Source organism: Cupressus sempervirens, chromosome 3, assembly GCF_028749045.1.
Source record: "Cupressus sempervirens isolate cs-2001-9-10 chromosome 3, ASM2874904v1, whole genome shotgun sequence".
In the NCBI taxonomy this organism is placed as follows: Eukaryota; Viridiplantae; Streptophyta; class Pinopsida; order Cupressales; family Cupressaceae; genus Cupressus; species Cupressus sempervirens.
In genome coordinates, this window is record NC_143120.1 from 969,437,492 (window position 1) to 969,458,882 (window position 21,391).

General features: G+C 33.8%; 1 protein-coding gene across 1 annotated transcript in view; it reads left to right on the plus strand.

The window, feature by feature from the left end:
• Positions 1-21,391, plus strand: part of GEK1 (D-aminoacyl-tRNA deacylase) — a 245,223-nt gene that overhangs the window by 97,293 nt on the left and 126,539 nt on the right. Inside the window, exon 5 of the mRNA XM_089822632.1 lies at positions 19,870-19,922. Within this exon, the coding sequence (XP_089678758.1) occupies positions 19,870-19,922 (53 nt within the window). The remainder of the gene's footprint in view (positions 1-19,869; positions 19,923-21,391) is intronic.

Here is a 21,391-nt window from a genome sequence, read left to right on the forward strand (position 1 = left end):
GGTTCATGCAATATTGCTCTGAACCCAAGATGGTCTTGCACCAGACACCTGGGGTTATTGAGAAAGTGAGTCTCTTACTTCCATGTCTGAGAAGAGTTAAGATGATCCAACTCACCCTGAGAAATCCAAGAAGAATCTGTAATTGGTCTATCCTTCCACTTGATCAGGTACTCTTTATATTCCTTACCTCTTGTATTCCTTCCAACTCTGCTCTTTAATACCTTCTCTATACTATCCAACTTCGTCTTAGGATACTGCTGCTTCATATCTGCTTCATCATCTGAGCTTCCTTTAGCCTCATGATACTCATACAAGATGCAATGTTGAATATAGGTGAAATATCCATGTCCTCAAGTAACTCTATAAGCATTTCTGGAATCAATTTCTTTAAAATCTTACAAGTTCCAAACTTCCTCATCTTCAGTTTGTTATAAGCCCCAACTAGAAATCTTCCTTTCTTCAAATGAACCATTACTTCATCTCCTTATGAGAAATTTTTATGTCTTCTAGTTCTATTCCCCTTCTCCTTATACTTCTGATTCATACCTTCCAAATGATGTTGAACTTCTTATACTTGAACATTACTGCTGCTTCATATCTGCTTCATCATTTGAGCTTCCTTTAGCCTCATGATACTCATACAAGATGCAATGTTGAATATAGGTGAAATATCCATGTCCTCAAGTAACTCTATAAGCATTTCTGCAATCAATTTCTTTAAAATCTTACAAGGTCCAAACTTCCTCATCTTCAGTTTGTTATAAGCCCCAACTAGAAATCTTCCTTTCTTCAAATGAACCATTACTTCATCTCCTTATGAGAAATCTTTATGTCCTCTAGTTCTATTCCCCTTCTCCTTATACTTCTGATTCATACCTTCCAAATGATGTTGAACCTCTTCATGCAATGACTTGATGTAGTTCACAAATTCTTATACTTGAACACTTTTTTTATCCTCTTGCTTAAGATCCCTTAACTTTGGAATTCCCTTAGGACTCGTGCCAATAACTACTTCAATGTTGTTTTCCTCATGCTCCTATGCAAACTCTGCTTGTGCCAAAACCAAATCCCAATTACCAGGATTATCTGCAATCAAACTCCTCTACAAATTATCTAAACTTCTGTTAAGCACCTCTGTTTGTCCATTAGTTTGTGGATGAAAAGTAAAACTAAACTTCAAACCAGATATCCAGCTTCCTCCAAAGTGTCCTCCAAGAATACATAAAAATTTAAAATGTCTTCTTGAAAAGAATGAAATGTGACATTTTTGAAAATTTATCCACCACCACAAATATAGAATCATAACCTCTTTGTGTCTTCAGTAATCCCCAAACAAAATCCATGCTAATATCCTCCCAAGGTCTACTAGGTACAGGAAAAGGTGTATGCAATGCCACATTCTGACTGTTACCCTTAGCAACTTGACAAATTGCGCAACTCTGAACAAATTTCTTGACATCCTTATAAATTTGCGGCCAAAAATACCTTTCACTTACCAAACTTACTGTCTTGTCAATACCAAAGTGTTCAACAAGTCCTCCACTATGCTTCTCCTTAATTGGATTATCCTCATTGATCCTCTAGGTATGTATAACTGAATTCCTTTAGACAATATATCATCTTGAATAAAATAATCCAACCATTTGCTTCGGTGAACTGTTACTGGTTCCTTACTGTGAATGTAAATTAAACTTCTAAACAGACTGGTATAGTTTTATTATTTTTGGATTCGAATGCACTGATTTTCTTTGTTGCAGGTAAATGATCAGACTTTATACTCTTGAAGGAATCGATTTAGTATATTATATGAAACACTGATGCAAATGAGAGAAAGCAATTTTATCTGCAGGTCTGTAGATACCGAACTTCCAATGAGAGAGTATTGATTGATTTCTATATCTCTCTTGGTCTAATTGACTAGGTATAAGTAATGCCTTCAAGAGACATGTGGTCAAAGGACATGTCTCATGTCTGCTCATGACATGACTGTCCACATTAACAAATATGACATTATACCGATCTGATTTGTTAGTGTTTAAACAAACAATATTTATATCAAGTCGCCGATCTGTACTTGCATTAATGGATATCCTCAAACAGGTTTATTATTTACATGTTAGATCATTCCTTGACCTGTCTAATAAGACCATTTCTCGATCTTTATTAAGAGAGAATAATTATGATTAGAATCTGATAATATAGATTTCAGTATACTTGTTTCTGCATAGAGTTTTGAATTAGATATAGGGTTGATTGTTTTATCTTTTAAGGTTTAAGCATAGCAATTGTGTATATATGTCAGTTCACTATGTGAACTGTCATACATGCATGCACATATCTGTGTAACCAATTCATCACCCTAATATCCAATGGAAGCTACTATGAATCAACACTCCCTCTTAGCTAGGTAAGATAACAAGTATATATCAATTTTGATATCACCTAGCTTGTGATATCAAGGAGCATAGAGAACATCAAGTCACATAACATTCTTATATCCCAGTTCAGTTATGTGCACTGACATCATGTCTCATGCTGTCTACCATAACGTATCATGGCATTTCCATAGATATTACGTCACATAATATCCACCATGATTATCTCATAAAGAACATAATGATAAAACATATGTCATGTCTCATGATATATATCAAAATGTCCAAGAGATACTATCATGACATGTATACAAATATCAAGCCACGTGATATTCATCATGATAGTGAACATCGTAAAGTCATCACCTTACAATGTTAGATACAATTGTATATCATCAGAAAGATCATCAACTTTGAGTAATGTACGCAGGGGGCCCATAAAGTCATATATATATATTAGTACAAAAACAGTTATTAGACTTAGTCTCAATAACTTACATTTCAACCCTACCAAGTTTCTTTTTGAAGTGTTCAACTTTAACTCTGGAGAGAAGCTTGGTGAGAATGTCTATTTTTTTATTACTTGTACTAATATACTCCAACTAGATCGCATTACTTTCTCCCATATCTCTCACATAGTGGTAAGGAATTTCCATGTGCTTAGATCGATCATGGAACGTTGAATTCACTGAGAGCTTAATACAACTTTGATTATCACAATGGATGGTAGTAGGTTTCAGGGGCTCACCAAATAGTCCCACAATCAACTTCCGAAGCCATATTGCTTCTCTGGAACCCATAGACGCTGTAATGTATTCGGCTTTTATAGAACTTTGTGTTACCGAAGACATGTTTCCTATTTATATCGGTGATTTTCTTGAGCATGCCTTCATAGCTAAATCATCTTCTATCAGTAGTTTTTGGCATCAGTGATATGGTCACTTGAACATTCACTATCTTGCTTAGCTTGTTCGGGATGATCTAGTACTTGGCCTACCTCAAGTTCAAACTCAAAATCAATGAGTTTGTTGAGCTTGTCAAGCTGGAAAGCAACACAAGATGCCATTCAAGGATGGTGACTCATGGCGAGCCTCTAAGGTACTACAGTTGGTCCATGCTGATGAATGTGGTCCTATGACTACTCTTACTGGGTGTAGGTATTTCTTACTTCTTGTTGATAATTTCAGTAAAAAATGGGTGTACTTTCTTAAACAGAAATTAGAAGTGTCTAGTGTATTTTAAAAATTTAAGGCCTTAATAGATAAAGAGTATGGTTGTTCCATTATATCTCATAGGTCTGATAATGGGGTGGACATTTTTTTTTACAACTTTCTCTAATTTCTATGATACACATGACATAAAACGTCAATTAACCACACCATACACCCTCAACAAAATGATGTTGTAGAGCGTCGTAACCACACCATTACAAAAATGGCTTGTCTATGATGGAATAGAGGAATGCTCCTAAGAAATATTGGACAGAAGCAATGTTTATTGCGGTGTATCTCCTTAATAGGTCTTCCACACTTGCTGTTAAGGAGAAGACTCCTGAGGAAGCTTGGACTGGTTGCAAACCTAGGATCAACCATCTCATAGTTTTGGCTCTTTAGCATATGTTTGGATTCCAAATGCCAATGCTCCAAGTTGGATTGCAAGAGTTAGAAGCTCATGTTTATAGGTTACAGTGACAACCATAAGGCTTACCGACTAATTGATGTAGACAACGATTGTCTTATTTTCAGTCGTGATGTTGTCGTTGATAAAGAACAAGAACCATTTCTTTCTTCCTCATCTGAGTAGAATTCTGAGGATCAGCTTTTGGAGGCCTCTGATTTGGGTGCCCATCTTCCATTAGGTCCCCCTGATGGGAGGGATGATGCAAAACCTGAATTTGATGATGCACTACTTGACTTTCCTTCAGATGATGCTTATCTTCCACCTATTGCAAAACCTATTCCACCTCCAATTACTCTAGCTCCAGTTATTCCCCCTCCTGATGTTGGCACATCTATACTCTGGCCTAAATGATGGGCTAAAACTATTAGTGATCTTCGTAATGATGAGCTCATTGAGGGTAGATCTTCTAGAAATAAGACAAGCAACTAGATATAGTTAACTTTGCTCATGGCCAACCTTCATAGTATTTATGAGCCTTGGACATTTAAAGAGGCCAAAGGGATTCTAGAGTGGGGACAAGCTATGGGTGCGGTATATCAAAGTATTTTGAAGAAAAAACTTGGGTTCTCTTTCACCTTCCTCCAGGGAATAAACCCATTAGCTACAAATGGGTCTATAAGGTCAAGTATTATATAGATCATTATATAAATACAAGGCTAGATTAGTTTCTCGGGGATTCACACAATGGGAGGGCATTGATTATGAATAGACTTTTGATCTTACTACCAAGATGAGTACAATTTGTCTTCTTCTCGTCATTGCAGCTCAATTTAGATGGAAAGATCAATCAAATAGATGTTAAGAGTGCCTTCCTCATTTGTGAGTTGTAGGAAGAAAACTAAATGACATAGCCTTCTGGTTTCAGGGTTGCCAGTAAAGAGCACTAGGTTTGTAAACTCAAGAAAGCACTTGATGGACTCAAACAGGCCCCTTGAGTGTGGTACATCAAAATTGATTAGTATTTGGTTGCTTGTGGTTTTCAGGGTTGCCCTTCAGACAACAATTTGTATATCAAAGACTCTAGTGATGATATTCTCTTTCTTGGTGTCTATGTGGATGACTTTATCATTACTAGTAGTTTAACACATTTGATTGCAAAAATCAAACAAGATTTGTGCAAGGATTTTGATTTGATAGATTTGGGGCTTCTCCATAATTATCAAGGTATTGAGGCTTTGTAGACTAATGGTAGTATGTATCTTTTTCAGTCTAAGTATATCATGAACTTGCTTGATAGGTTTCATATGCAGGATTGAAAACTTGCTTCCACACCTATGGAGAAAGGACTAATGTTGTTAGCCAATTCTGATTCTCCTCTTGTTGATGAAACCACTTACAAGCAACTAGTGAGCAGTCTCATCTACCTCACTACCACTAGACTTAATCTCAGTTTTGCAGTGAGCTACATTCCACGCTTAGTAAAATCCCCCAAGGCTGATCATTGGGTAGTAGCAAAGTGTGGGGTGCGTAATGTGAAGGGTGCATTTGATTACGGACTTCTTTGCACTTGGACTCATGATAGCAGATTCAGTGGGTTCATAGATTCAAATTGGGCAGGTTCGGTTGCTAATAAGACATCAACTTCTAGATATTTGTTTAGTTTGGGATATGGTGCAGTCACTTGGACTAGTAAGAAACAACATGCAACCTTACTTTCCTCCAAAAAAGAAGAGTACCAAGGGAGTTGCTAAGGTAGCTTGTGAGGCAGTTTGGCATTTGTCAAATTCTTGCGGATATGCATTTATCTCAAGTAGCCTGACTCCTTTTCTCTGTGATAATCAGTGAGTGCTCAAACATGTCAAGAACTTGGTCCTTCATGAAAGAACCAAACATGTGGACATTTATTATCATTACATATGGTAGTTGGTTGAAGATGGGACTGTTCACTTGTATGTTCCAATAGCGGATTAGATTGCAGACATTCTCACCAAGCCTCTTGGTCTAGATAAGTTTGTTTGAGTCAGGAGACAACTTGGTGTCGTGGAGAGATTGACCATTAAGGGAGGGTATTAGAATATTATTATGTTATTACTTTAATGGACAATTATGTATTATATTTAATTAATTGTAGATAAAATCGTCCTTACGATCTTCCGAAGTTTCTTATTAAAAACTTTCTATTTTGTACATTTGGAAATTCTTTATAATGATCTCTTTGATCATTTGTTAATACGTCAAATATTTTACCAATTGCTTTGTGTAACATATCTAGTTTCTTTCATTGTTAGTTAATGCTTGATATAGAAGGTTGAAGATGGTCTAAGATCATCGAACACGATTCCTCCCCTTGCGAAGAAATAAAGCCAAAAATGTATGCTAGATAACTTGCCATTCCTCAAAAGGAAAATGAGGGAAGAAAACTCAAAATATATGGTGTCCTTTAAAGTTGCTCAAAGGTTGCCATTGTTGGAAATATAAGAGGAGTAACTGAGAGGGGAGGGGTGAATCAGTTACTACAAAAATATTTCTCAGATCCCTTAGATGTCAATCAAAACTGAATTGTCATTGTTGTAACTCGGTAAGCACACAAAAAAATCTTGTAACTCGGTAAATGCTTAACATGACAATCTTGAGATATTATCTGTGATTGATCTTACTTTAACTTAGTTGCAAACACATAAAAGAAATAACATGAACACAAGATTTTAACGTAGAAACCCAATTTGGGAAAAACCACCAATTGCAACTAGTTACTAATTTTCACTCTTCTGAAGTGAGCCCTGTTAGGAGCCAACCCTGTTAAAAGTTACAAAACTCACTGTTAGGTGTGACCCTGTTAGAGAATTTAATCATGCTGTTAGGAGTGGCTTTGTTAGAGGTCTTTAGACAATTCAATAGAAATGCTACCTTGTTAGAGGATTTACAAATAGATGTTAAGCCAACTCTGTTAAGAGATTTAAATCACTGCTATAATGGCTAGAGAATAACAATGAGATGACCTGATTTAATGATGCAACTGATTTGCTAATTACAAATCTCAATTCTGGCTTGTATACTTGATCCTTCTTAATCGAATGTATCTTTGCATCTCATCAAGGTATTTTGCTTATCCTTCTAGTTCGCTTCCTCTAAGCATCATTAAATCTTCAGTTATGTTCCACTTATGCTTCTTATTCTAATCCTCTACTTGACCTTATATTTATATTTTACACATTGCCATGTCAGCTTGAATACAACTTAGAATAATTAATATTCATCTTCTCAATCGGCTAGAACCAACAAACAATTTAATTGAACTCAATATGCTGAAACAAGAAAATCCTTCGTTAGCTGGCCCTGCTCGGTAGATACTAACTCAAAGCGATTTTTCTATGTTAACCAAACGAACTCGGTTAACACTGCATATTCACAAAGTTCCTTTGGTAACCAAGAGAGCTCAGTTAACACTGGTTCCATCCAACATTTCCTTCATTAACTGAGTGAGCTCAGTTAACACTCAACTTCTGCAAACTTTTCTTTGTCGCCCGAGTGAACTCGGTAGACACTGTCTTCTGAACTAGGCAAACTCTGGAATGCTCGGCAGACACACGAAACTATCTTCAATGCTCGAGTGAACTCGACATACATTGACTAGCAATGATATGACATTTTGTGTAACATCAGAGACAATACACAATTAATCAATTGTTTCCAACAATCTCCCTCTTTGACATTGATGGCAACACATGTCATAACACAATGAAATTTTAGAGCAAGAATAAAATAAGGAACATATCCTTAGCTTCATTCTAATTCTCATCCATGAGAACTCCCTCTATCAATGTGAACTCCTTTTGCCTTCAGTTTCTCCCTCTGTCAGTAAAACTCTGTCTTTGATATCAGACCAAGTTCATTCTCTCTTTTTGACATCTCTTTTTCTTTATCTTTATAAAATTTCTATGAGATATGACAGTAAACTTCTCCCTCTTTGACATCTCATGCCAAAGATAATAGTCAGTGAATATCAATTTACCTCATGTACTGATTCATTTGCAATGTGCCCTTGTCTATACTGCGTCAACTGATTGATCTTTAACATGCTCTAGTTGATGCATCACTAAACTTCATTTAGTGAGCTTCAGATAGGGGAATGACACCTAACTTATCTCTTAGATACAAAAATGCATCCTTAGGTAATGTCTTAGTGAATATGTCGGCAATTTGTTCTTTACTATTCACATATTCCAATTTTACGTGTTTATCTTGTACCAATTCTCTCAAAAAATGATATTTTATAGCAATGTGTTTTGTTTTGGTATGCATCACTGGATTCTTTGATATATTAATTGCACTAGTGTTATCACAATATATAACCATTGGATCCTTGATCTCTATCTTCATACTTGCCAACAGTTTTTTGAACCAAACAATATTAGAACAATTAACTGCTGCTGCCACATATTCTGCCTCTGTTGTGGACTGAGAAATACAATTTTGTTTCTTGCTTGTCCAGAACACTAGTCTTTTACCAAGAAAGAATGCTCCTCCACTGGTGCTCCTTTTGTCATCATCACTTTCTGCCCAATCAACATCTGTGAATGCTTTCAAATCCAAAGTGCCTCATTTTTTGTATCATAAACCATAGTCTTAAGTACCTTTCAAATATTTCATGATTCTTTTGATTGCTATCATGTGATTTTCTTTGGGATTTGCTGAGAATCTTGCCACCATACCAACTGCTAATGCAATGTTAGGCTTTGCATGCACTGCATACTCCAATCATTGATTTGTATGTGGTCTGATCTACCTCCTCGGAATCATAATTTTTGGAAAGTTTATGTCCAATAGACATATGAGTTCCAACTAGTCTTGAATCTTCCATTCCAAATTTCTTTAGTATCTCCTTGATATATTTAGATTGAGTAATGTAGATACCATCTTTCTTCTATTGGATCTGCAATCCAACAAAGAATTTTATCTTTCCAAACATAGACATCTCAAATTCTTTACTCATTTCTTCTGAATTTTTTTTTGGACAAGTCGTCATTTCCTGTAAATAGCGTGTCATCCACAAATATTTCTGCCAACACAATCTTCTTGTCTGGTCCTTTGATATACAGATTGCTGTTATCATTTGTTCTTTGAAAACCAATCTTTATCAAGTAGTTATGATGTCTTTCATACTAAGCTCTAGGAGCTTGCTTGAGACAATACAATGCTTTGTGTAATTTGCAGACTATATCTCTTTTGCTGGGATCTACAAAACCTTCAAGTTGTTTTATGTAGACTTCCTCATCAAGGATTCCATTCAAGAATGCAGATTTTACATCCATTTGATAAACTTTAAATCCTCTGTGAGATGCATATGCTAGTAAAGTTCTAACACTTTCTAATCTTGCAACAAGAGCAAAAGTTTCACCATAATCAATACCTTCTTCTTGAGAATAACCTTTACATACTAACCTTGCTTTGTTTCTGAAAACTTCTCCATCTTCATTTAATTTATTTCTAAATACCCACTTTGTGCCAATTACATTTTTATCTTTGGGTCTAGGAACAAGAGTCCAAGTCTTATTCTTCTCTATCTGTTCCATTTTGTCATTCATAGCTTCAATCCAACTTTCATTATCCAAAGCATCTTTAACGTTTCTAGATTCAAATTCAGAAAGCAAACATGTACCTTTCAGTTTGTTTCTTATCATTGTTCCATCTGACTTGTCTCCAATGATCTGATCAGGTGCATTTTGCCTTCTGACATATCTTGCTAACACAGGTACTTTGGATTTGGAGTTTGTTTCATTGAGTTCTTCATGATCTTCTGCATTAAGCTCGGGTCTCACTATTTGTGACTTAGGTCCATCATACTTGGTTTGCTCTAGCAATAGCTCGGTAGCGTCTAACTGCGACTCAAGTCCTTTAGATTGTGACTCGGTTTGCACTAGATGCAACTCGGTAGCTTTTGGAGATTTTGGGAACTCGAGAGGTGAAGCTTTTTGACTTCCAGATAGATTTGACAATGTATCAGGTTCATAGTGAACAAATTTTCTGTAATCCTCAGGTTCTTTGTTGCTTTCTTCTTCACTCTTTTATGCAAACTCATCAATTCTCACATGTGCACTTTCTATGATAATATGAGTAGACAAATTCAAATATTTGTATGCTTTACTTCTACAGGAGTATCCTAGGAATATGCCTTCATCACCTTTGACATCAAATTTACCTTTCTTGGATTCTTTCAAGATATAACATTTGCTACCAAATACTTTCAAGTAACTTACATTAGGTTTGTAGCCATACCATAGTTCATAAAGAGTTTGATTTGAGTCTTACTTCAGCTGTACGGTGTTCAAGGTATGCACTGCAGTAATGATTGCTTTCTTCCAGTATTTGATTGCAATATTCTTGTTTATCATCAATGTTCTTGCACAATCCATGAGGATCTATGCCTTCTTTCAGTTATACCATTCTGCTGAGGTATACTAGGGGCTGATTCTTGTCTCTTAATTCTTTTTTTAATGCAAAATTCATTGAACTCATTGGAAATGAATTCACCACCTTTGTCTGATCTCAAACATTTCATTTTCTTTCTAGTTTCTTTTTCTACTCTTGCTAGATACCACTTAATTTTTGAAATGCTTCAGATTTTTCTTTTAGATACATAATAGTCATCATTCTAGAATAATCATCAACAGAAAGAATGAAAAACTTATCTCCACTATAACTCTCTATTCCAATAGCTCCACATAAGTCTGTATGTACAAGCTCTAAGACTTTTTTAGAATGATAGTTCTTGCTTTTGAAACTAGTTTTTCTCATCTTACCAATTTGACAATTTATGCATAGACCCATATCAGGTTTTCTCAAGCTAAGAATACTGCTTACTTTTATGTTTTTGCTTATCTTAATTAGATTGTCGAAGTTTACATGACATAATCTTTTGTGCCATAACCAGTTTTCTTCTACTTGAGCAATAAAACAAGAACTTTCACTGAGATCTAGATAGAATAGATTACTTTTTATTTGTTTGCCAGATCTAAACAGATTTTGTTTTCCATCCAGTAGTTTGGCCATCCCATTCATAAATTCTACTTGGAATCCAATCTTATTCAACTGTGCCACACTTAGTAGATTATGTTTTAGTCTTTCAACCCAATAAGCATTGTCACATCTAAGTTCATTGGTTAATGAATACATCATTTTCCCTTTATTCAACAAGGTTCATTGTTTCCAAATTTCACATTACCACCATCATAATGTTCCATGTGTTCAAACTTTGTTTTGTCTCCAATCATATGATGTGAGCAACCATTATCAATAATCCATGTATCATTTTTGCTAATATGAGAGATAACTGCCATTTTATCTCCTTCATCATCAGATTCATCTTTTGCAACAATATATACTATTTCATCTTCATTGTTATTCGAATCTTTAGCTATAAAACAAGATTTCTTACCTTTGTCCTTGTAGTCTTTGAAGTTTTTGAATTACTTCTTGCCTTTGAACTTATTGTTGTTCTTTTCATCCTTGTCTTCTCCATTTGGGCATCTTGCAGCAATGTGACCAACTTTTTCACAAGAAAAATAGATTAGAGGAATCTTACCTTTGTACTTTCCTCTGCCTTTGGAATATGTCCTTGCAAGTAGGGCTTCAACAACTTCAAGATCACTGTTTGGACTTCCTTCTTCTTCTTCATTTTTTAATTGATTGGCTTTTGATTTCTTACCCTTTTTCTTGAGTGAAAGCTTGGTTTCAAATGCAAACTCAATACCTTTGGAACTAGGGACGTAGTTATCATAGTTATCCAACTCAAAAGCTGTCAATCTTCCAACTAGAGCATCCAAACTTATATTTTTATTTGGATTACATCTCATTTCCTGAATAACAAACACTCTAATTGCATAGATAGGAAGAAGGGTTCTGAGTACCTTGCTTCCAACTATTTTGTTATCAATGTCTCCTCCAGATGCTTTAATTCGCTCAACATATTTTGCAATGTTTTCATCTTCTCTCATCTTCATTTGATCAAATTGTTCTCTGAGACTTTCGGCTTTAGCTCTTCTAACATTGTCATCTCCTCCATAGATGGCTTTTAGTTTGATCCACATATCATAAGCTGTAGTGCAACTTTTGGCTTCATCAAATCCAACATAATTAAGAGCAGAAGCAATGTCAATCATCATGATGTTATGATTTTTATTTTTTAGCAATTTGTTCTACTGATAATGTTCCAGTAGGAGTGTTTTTATGTCCTTGGTTCCTCCATTTAGGAAATAGGAACATTATTCCCAAAACCTTAATAATATTCATCATTTCCCAGAGTTGCTATATATTTTCCATTATATTTCCTGATGCCCTTCCCTTTTAAAATCGAATCTCCTTATATACCAAGTCCATATTATGCTCAAAAGACATGACCGATCATGAGTAATTAATAAGATTAGTTTAATGATTATTCAACTATAATTATATTTATAATTATTAATATTTATAATCATATTTTACCTTTGATTAATAAGGTTAAACATTATCTTATATCACCTTTTTAATTTTATTATAATCATCTTTTATTAAGATATTCTTTGTTATATTGTAATATTATTATAATATATTTAATAATAATATTATTATCATATTATGTTTTCTTGTTAATTATTTCTTCTTGTTACTATCATATTATAATATTATGTCCTCTTTTAAGATTATAAAATTATTTATTTATTTAACTCATTATATTATTGAATTTTATTAGAAAAATAGGGGACATGACAGTCCACCCTTCCCAAAATTGCTTATCCTCAAGCAATTCACTATTCTCTACTTGTGATTTGATCGATGCAACCTGAAACAGTAATTTCACTTTGATTAGAACGATAATATTTCCAAAAACTTATTAGAATAAATTTATAACTATAAACATGTCAAAGCTATAAGAAAATAAAAAATTGAATACTAAATTAAAATACTCGAAACAATTCAATGACACTTATTTGGATGGGTTGCAACATATTTGTACTCCCAATTGTATATTAACTTGATCCATGATGAGTGTTGATAATCCTTAGGAGAGACTTTATCTTGTCCTAAGCCCTTGTGGATATTCCTTTAGAATTATCCCTCTTTATAGTCCATAGGAGAGACTTTATCTCTTCTTAAGTCCTTATGGATATCCGTTTAGGAGTATCCATCTCTATTTAATCCTTAGGAGAGACTTTATCTCGTCTTAGGCCTCTACGAGTATCCCTTTAGGATGTACTCATCTCTATGATCCTTGGGAGAGACTTTATTCCATCCTAGGCGTATATGGATGTCCCTTTAGGACTATCCCTCTTTATTTAATCCTTAGGAGAGACTTTATCTCACCCTAAGGCCTCTAAGGATCTCTGATTAATCACTCGGTAATGATCCCTCCTTTACCAAGGCCCTATGACATATGCATATATTTAATCCTTACAATATATATTGTCTCCTATAGTTTCTCTCTAAAGAAACTACTCTAAAGAAACTAGTAGTTTCTCTCTAAAGAAACCTACCAAAGAATTTAGTCATATTGTATTCTGAGTTTCTCTCTAAAGAAACCAGATATTTCATAAGTTCTTGTTCAAACTCTCAATGGATATTTGACCTTGAGTTTCTTTCTAAAGAAACCAAGCATTCAAATATTGTCACAATATCGAGTGCCTCTGTTTCATTTGTCCTAGTCGGTTGGTACATTAAGTGTCTCTACAATATACTTGTCTTCCCCCAAGTCAGCCTCTATTCTTGCAAACATTTGTATTTCTATTCTTTATTCACATCACATTCTCCCAAGAGATTTTGAACTATATATATATATATCCTTCTTTTTCCCTCCTTTCACACTCCTCTTATCACTGACTTATTTTCTTCTTACTATTTATTCTCCACAAAGCTTCTTTACATTTATACAATATGCTTTGTTTACTTCCCGCACCTTCATACCCTCTTTGATAAATATATATAAATCAGATTAAAAACTGATTATACGTTTCCTTGTTTTGCTCTGCACTCACTCTATATTCCGTTTCATATATTCTTCTTCACATCACCACTCTTTTCAAATGAAACATCCCTTATTTATATTGGATAGTATAAAAGAACGTAACCTTTCAAGATATAGAGTTATGCCCCTTTTTAAGCAATACTTCATCCTTTACTCAAATGCACTTCTTGACTTCTTAACAAATAAACTATAATCTCTTACTTTATTATTTTATGGTTTTACTTTAATCTTTATACTTATTGAATATATAACATTTTAATCCATTATATATTGCTGAAGATGCAAATATTAACATCATTGTGGTTGCCATAACTCTATCATTCTCTTAAATAATTCTGTGTCTTTAGTGATTTAAATCAGTCATCGTATATGATATATTTTGCCAATATTGAATCTCCTGATGACATTATTTCGTCTCATAAACATTGCTTCTAGTGACAGCATCTCTGCATGGCTGCTGAAATTGATTTGTATTTGTTTGCACAATGATATTCTTGTATTGCCAGTGATGTGGCACATGAGCTATTTTGTTTTAACCATAGATTCTTCATCGATAGTCCAGGTCTCTTTCCTTGCTATTCATTGATAGAATACCATCACATCATTATAGTTTACTATTCCATTATTATTTCTTTGAACGCTGTCATAGATTTGTTCGTCCATATTTTTAATGATGTTTTTTTGTACACTTATCGCTGCTAGGTCTATAATGCTGCATATTATTTTGGACCACATGGCAAGCAACTAATTTATTCCTTCATTATCGGCATCCTTTAATGAGCTAATAATTTAGTTGCCATCTTCTCCAATTTCCACTAACTCAGTAATTTGTTAATGGTCTTTACTCTGACATATCTCCTGCATTTTTTGACGACTTGTTCTTATTGTGTGGCTTTGTATTCTTCTTCATATGTATAAGGAATGTACGTGTTCGATATATATATGTTTGATAGCTTGTCATCTTCCCATTCTCTGACTTCAATCGCTGCGTTGGCATATTCTATTTTTGTCCACACTTCAGCGTAATAGTCTTTCTTTGATATGCGAAGGCTTTTCAATAAACTCCAGTGGCATATAATCTTCTTGCAGCATATGAAATATAATTCCTTTGTTAATCTTTAGATATTGCAGCTGTATTTAAAAATATGTTTCTTATAAAAGTTCAGCTTTATTTCTTGAGTCCTTATCATGGTGGTTCTTCTAGATCAGGTCTGTGATCGCGAACTTCTCTACTTTCCACCAACCAGGTTTCCTACCTTCTCGCAACCAAATTGTTTATGTTAGGATTGCAAATAATTTTGTAATTCATGAAATCTCTGACTAGACCCAACAGGATGACAGGGTCAATGCTTTGATACCACTATAATGTCCCTGGTTCCTCCATTTAGGAAATAGGAACATTATTCTCAAAACCTTAATAATATTCATCATTTCCCAGAGTTGCTATATATTTTCTATTATATTTTCTGATGCCCTTCCCTTTTAAAATTGAATCTCCTTATATACCAAGTCCATATTATGCTCAAAAGACATGACCAATCATGAGTAATTAATAAGATTAGTTTAATGATTATTCAACTATAATTATATTTATAATTATTAATATTTATAATCATATTTTACCTTTGATTAATAAGGTTTAACATTATCTTATATCACCTTTTTAATTTTATTATAATCATCTTTTATTAAGATATTCCTTCTTGTTATATTATAATATTATTATAATATATTTAATAATAACAATATTATTATCATATTATGTTTTCTTGTTAATTATTCCTTCTTGTTACTATCATATTATAATATTATGATCAACATAATTATTATAATATTATGTTCTCTTTTAAGATTATAAAATTAATTATTTCTTTAACTAATTATATTATTGAATTTTATTAGAAAAATAGGGGACATGACAAGTATTGTATTCATTATCAAGATATTTACAACCTGAATCATTGATAGTTGCCAAATGTAACCTCATAAGTCCTTGCCACGCTACCAAGTTGTCTCGGTTCAACTTGGGAATCTCTCTTCTATAAGAGATCCTAATATTTAGGTTTGGTCCTTAAAACCTTCTCTGCAAGTACCAAACGCTCTGATACCAATTGTTGGAAATATAAGAGGAGTAACTGAGAGGGGAGGGGTGAATCAATTACCACAAAAAATATTTCCTAGATCCCTTAGATGTCAATAAAAACTGAATTGTCTCTGTTGCAACTCTGTAAGCACACAAAAAAATTTGTAACTCGGTAAATGCTTAATATGAAAATCTTAAGATATTATCTGTGATTGATCTTATATTAACTTAGTTGCAAACACATAAAAGAAATAACATGAACACAACATTTTAATGTGGAAACCCAATTTAGGAAAAACTACCAATTGCAACTAGTTACTGATTTTCACTCTTCTGATGTGAGCCCTGTTAGGAGCCAACCCTGTTAAAGGTTACAAAACTCACTGTTAGGTGTGACTCTGTTAGAGGATTTAATCACCCTACTAGGAGTGGCCTTGTTAGAGGTCTTTAGACAATTTGATAGAAATGCCACCTTGTTAGAGGATTTACAAATAGCTGTTAAGCCAACTTTGTTAACAGATTTAGATCATTGCTACAATGGTTAGAAAGTAACAATGAGATGATCTGATTTTTGATGCAACTGAATTGCTGATTATAGATCTCAATTCTGGCTTGTATACTTGATTCTTCCTGATTGAATGTATCTTTGCATCTCATCAAAGATATTATGCTTATCCTTCTAGTTCGCTTCCTCTAAGCATCATTAAATCTTCAATTATGTTCCACTTATGCTTCTTATTCTAATCCTCAACTTGACTTTATATTTATATCTTACACATTGTCAAGTCGGCTTGAATACAACTTAGAATAATTAATATTCATCTTCTCAGTCGGCTAGAACCAACAAACAATTTAATTGAACTCAATATGCCGAAACAAGAAAATCCTTCGATAGCTGACCCTGCTCGGTAGATACTAACTCAAAGCAATTTTCTTGTGTTAACCAAGTGAACTCGGTTAACACTGTATATTAACAAAGTTCCTTTGGTAACCGAGAGAGCTCGATTAACACTCAACTTCTGCAAACTTTCCTTCATTGCTTGAGTGAACTCAGTAGACACTGTCTTCTAAACTAGGCAAACTCTGGAATGCTCGGCAGACACAGGAAACTATCTTCAATGCTCGAGTGAGCTCGGCATACATTGACTAGCAATGACATGACATTTTGTGTAACATCAAAGACAATACACAATTAATCAACTGTTTCCAATAGCGATGTGGGTGCCAAGAGGTGTCAAAGAGTCCCATGCCTAACTAAAAAATGTGTCAGATTAGAGCATTGTGAAAATAGATGTAGAACAAGATCCATAGATGAAGTTGATTTCTTTGTTTGTTGCTCAATTATCTCTAAGCAATGCTATGCTATTAAAGATACCAAAAAGAAGAAGCATGCACGATATAATATTTAGGTACAATATCCATAAACATGCGGTGCTCACCATAGGCAAGACAATTGGATTTATGAGAATCTAATTCTCATGTGTAATAACCTCAACAGGTTATAACTTCTTCAAACACCAAAAATCTTTATATTTCAGTTATTTGACATTTCGTCAAACACTTTGCAAGCAAGCTCTGATACCACTGTCATAACCCTGCTCAAATCTGACCTTAAAATGCTGATTGAAGGCTCGAAGAATTTTTTCAAACACTTTGCATACAAGAGGTCATATGACTGATATAACTTTTCAGATTGCTGCAATGACTCTTGTTTTGATTTGCATCAAAGAGAATGCTTACAAAAAGACTCCAGATTGTCTAAATAATGACCTAACATGAATGTGCAACTAATTTTGGCAATATGCAATACAAATATGTGACTTAAACAACTTGCAATATGCAGCTACAACAACTAGTGATTATGACAAATACTTTGGATGCAACCTAAGATGGCATTAATGCACTTACAACCAAGTGTCATTAATTTAAACACTTAGTATGCAAAATTATAACATTATTTATGCCAAAAAAAGAGCTTACAGCCAATTGATATTTTGTCAAACAATTGAAATGCAAACTAATAAGCTGATCATCAACTCTAGGGTTGCAATATAGATAGTCTAAAAATTACAACGCTCTTTCAATTGCAAAATCCTAGCCTTCCTTTGATACCAATAATGCCAAATGGCAAACAAAGACAAGTACAAGGTGAAATAATGAAGTGCTGAAGCTATATTTTGTACTCAGCTGAAAACCTACATTTCTCAGAAAATATGCCAAATGAGAAGTGAAGAACCTGATTGTGGATGGCTGTAATATTTTCCTTCAATGCTGCCTCTTCTGCTTGCTTTTTTTCCAATCTGCTTTTTCCACTTGCTTTTTTCCAAATTTGCTTTTTTTGTTTTGCTTTTTCGAACTGCTTTTTTGGATTGCTTTTGTCGGCTTGCTTTTTTTTCGGTTTTGCTTTTTCGGCTTGCTTTTTTCGGACTGCTTTTTTTCGGTTTTGCTTTTTCGGCCTGCTTTTTTTCGGACTTCTTTTTCAGCCTGCAGACTTGCTAGAAATGACCTCCAATAAGTTTGGCTCTGCTAAAAAAAACCTCCTGAAATGCTGAAAATGGCCTTAGGCCCAATGATGCCCTAGCTGAAGTGACTGAAGTATCACCTCCAAATGTGCAACCCTTCAGAAGATATTTCACTTCCTTAGTTATGCTAATCCAAGGGAGTTTTCGTTCCCAAAGATCAACTGACTATCTGAAACCACTTGGCTCCACAATAGACTATGTGACTGAATCACAATTTGATGTCAAGAGAGAAATAAACCAACTGGATGATTAGAATGAAGCCCGGGGTGCCTATTTATTCTTTTTTTTCCACTTTCTCCAGAAGCTTCTAGAACATTATTTTATTTTATCTATTAAGTGACTTTATAAAATATTTTATAATTCAAGTCACTTTATTAAATTAATTAAATATAAAATTACCTTTTAATATTTATTTATTTGATAACTTTATAAATAATTAACTTAATATCACTTATTTATTTAATTAAAATAATTAATTAGTCATCCTCATAAAATATTCATTATTTTGGACAACCCAATTAATTAAATTAATTAAATCAAATTGCCTCCCAAATGGGGACATGACATCATGGAAAAGGTGTCATCATTAGTGATTATGAGTTTGGAGGCTGGTTTTATGATTATGAGTTTTTGTCTCAGGTTGTATTGGTGCCATTCTTCTTTGTGCTTGTTCCTTTTGTTCTTCTTCACATTCTTTTATAATATTGTATTCCTGTTTTGTTTCTTAGGTGTACATGCTGAAACTCTTTTGAAATTTAATTAGATTTTGAAAACTTGTAATGCTCTCCTCATAGGATTAAGTAGGAAATTGTTGCCTATTTTTCTAATTAGTTATCTTATCTTTGTGTTCACTTAGAAATTGTTTTTTGTATAACATATAATTTACTATCTGATATTTTAATATGATTTTTTTTTTGTCCAAGAGGTTGAGATTAATTTGTTACCATTGGGTTTTAATTGTAAAGACAAGTTCAGCTCCCTATAGGAATATCCAAGTGAAATTCTAAGTTGTGACTTTTGATCTTCCATAGTTGGCTTCTAAGGTGTTCTCTTGTAAGGACTATGCATTAGGCGGATGTTGATGATCATATGTTCAAGATATTTGTAATTAATAGTTAATTCAAAACATATGAAATTATTTTACTAAATATATGTTTTGACGCATGCCGTGTTTTTTAACTAGAAATTTTTGCTATTGCTTAATAAATTATGTTATTGTTAACTTTTTGTTGACCTATTTTTGTATTTTACATCTGTAATCAATAACAGGCAGCACTGAAGAATATTGGAAGAGGCAAGATGCTGCACATGCTATTGCAATGGTAAACTACTTTTCAAACCTCATCTTATGGTGCTCATTATACAGTTCATTTTACAAGTTTCTGTTGACTATAATATTGTTGATTGTCAATTGAGGAAATTTTTTTCTGCAGCTCTCCATCCCGTGGTGAATCATTAAGTATGATTCAAATTGTTGATATAAATAAGAATACACAATTAAACCAGAAGCTCAAATTACATAATTAGGAATTGTAGAAACCTTATTGTCTTTGAAGGAAATCTTCTCTTTTTAATATATTCAATTCTAAAGTTAATTAGGATTCATGATTATTAATCAACCATTAGTTTAAAAAATTGACGAGGACACAATTATACTAGGGGTTGGTTGGGGAGTGAATTGGTATAATTCAATCTATTACTTTTTTGCTTAGCAATCACAATGACATCAATTGCACAATACCATTTACAAAAGATCTATCAATTATGCAATAGAAGCTGAACACATGATTTATGTGGAGACCCAATTGTAATGTAATAATTAATTAATTAATCGGTTCTAGGAATTGAATAAAATAATAAAGGACATTTAATTAATTAATAAATATGGGGCCCAAATTAATAAAATAGTGAAATAATTAATATTTTCGGCCAATATTTTTAAATCTCTAGACGCTTCTTGGAGGCCTTTATAAGGAGATGTCTCATAATAGATCATGGATTTGATTTGATTTCTCTTTGTATTTCTAGAGGCTAGAAACTGAAGGTAGTTTGTGCATAGTTTTAGATTTGAAAGACCCGCCCTATTCTGTAATCGCAATTTCAGTGGTGTAGTGCCACCCTATTTTGCCATTGGAGTTATCAAACAGATATCTCACTGTGTGCACTAGATCTCCTAATCATTGTCATTTGGCGACTGTTTGCATCTTCTTGGATCTTGCTTGATGCACATGTAATTGAAGTATTGGATCTAAAAGTAATGTATTTTGAGTCGTTGGCATTTGGTGACTATGGTGACTATCTCTAGCTTTTCTCTTCTCTATAAATCATGTTGTGGTGAATATATCCAACAATTATCTCTGGCATCTATTCATTACAATCTCGTATCTAAATCACTAATCCAATGTTGTGCATACCATTCCCATTCTCCTGTCGTACCTAGTTATTTCCCGTTCCATACATTGTGTGGTGATTCTTGTCCAACACCATACATTGTTGTACAACCTTTTTTTTTTACGACCCCTTCTCATCCGTACAATCTTGAACCCATATGGTTTGCTCATCCCTACCGTACAAACAAACAGGTGTAGTCGTACGATCTTCTTTTGCTGCTGCATACGCCCAGAGTTTCCATAGTACAACATTGCCATATGAAGTCATATATCACTTGGCTCTTTTGAGCATAAAATTAAGGGTTCTGAAAGTTCGCAAGAGTACCCTCCAGGAACAGAACATTACAAATACCATCTCATTGAAATGCTCCACTGGCTATATATATTACATTATGCAATCA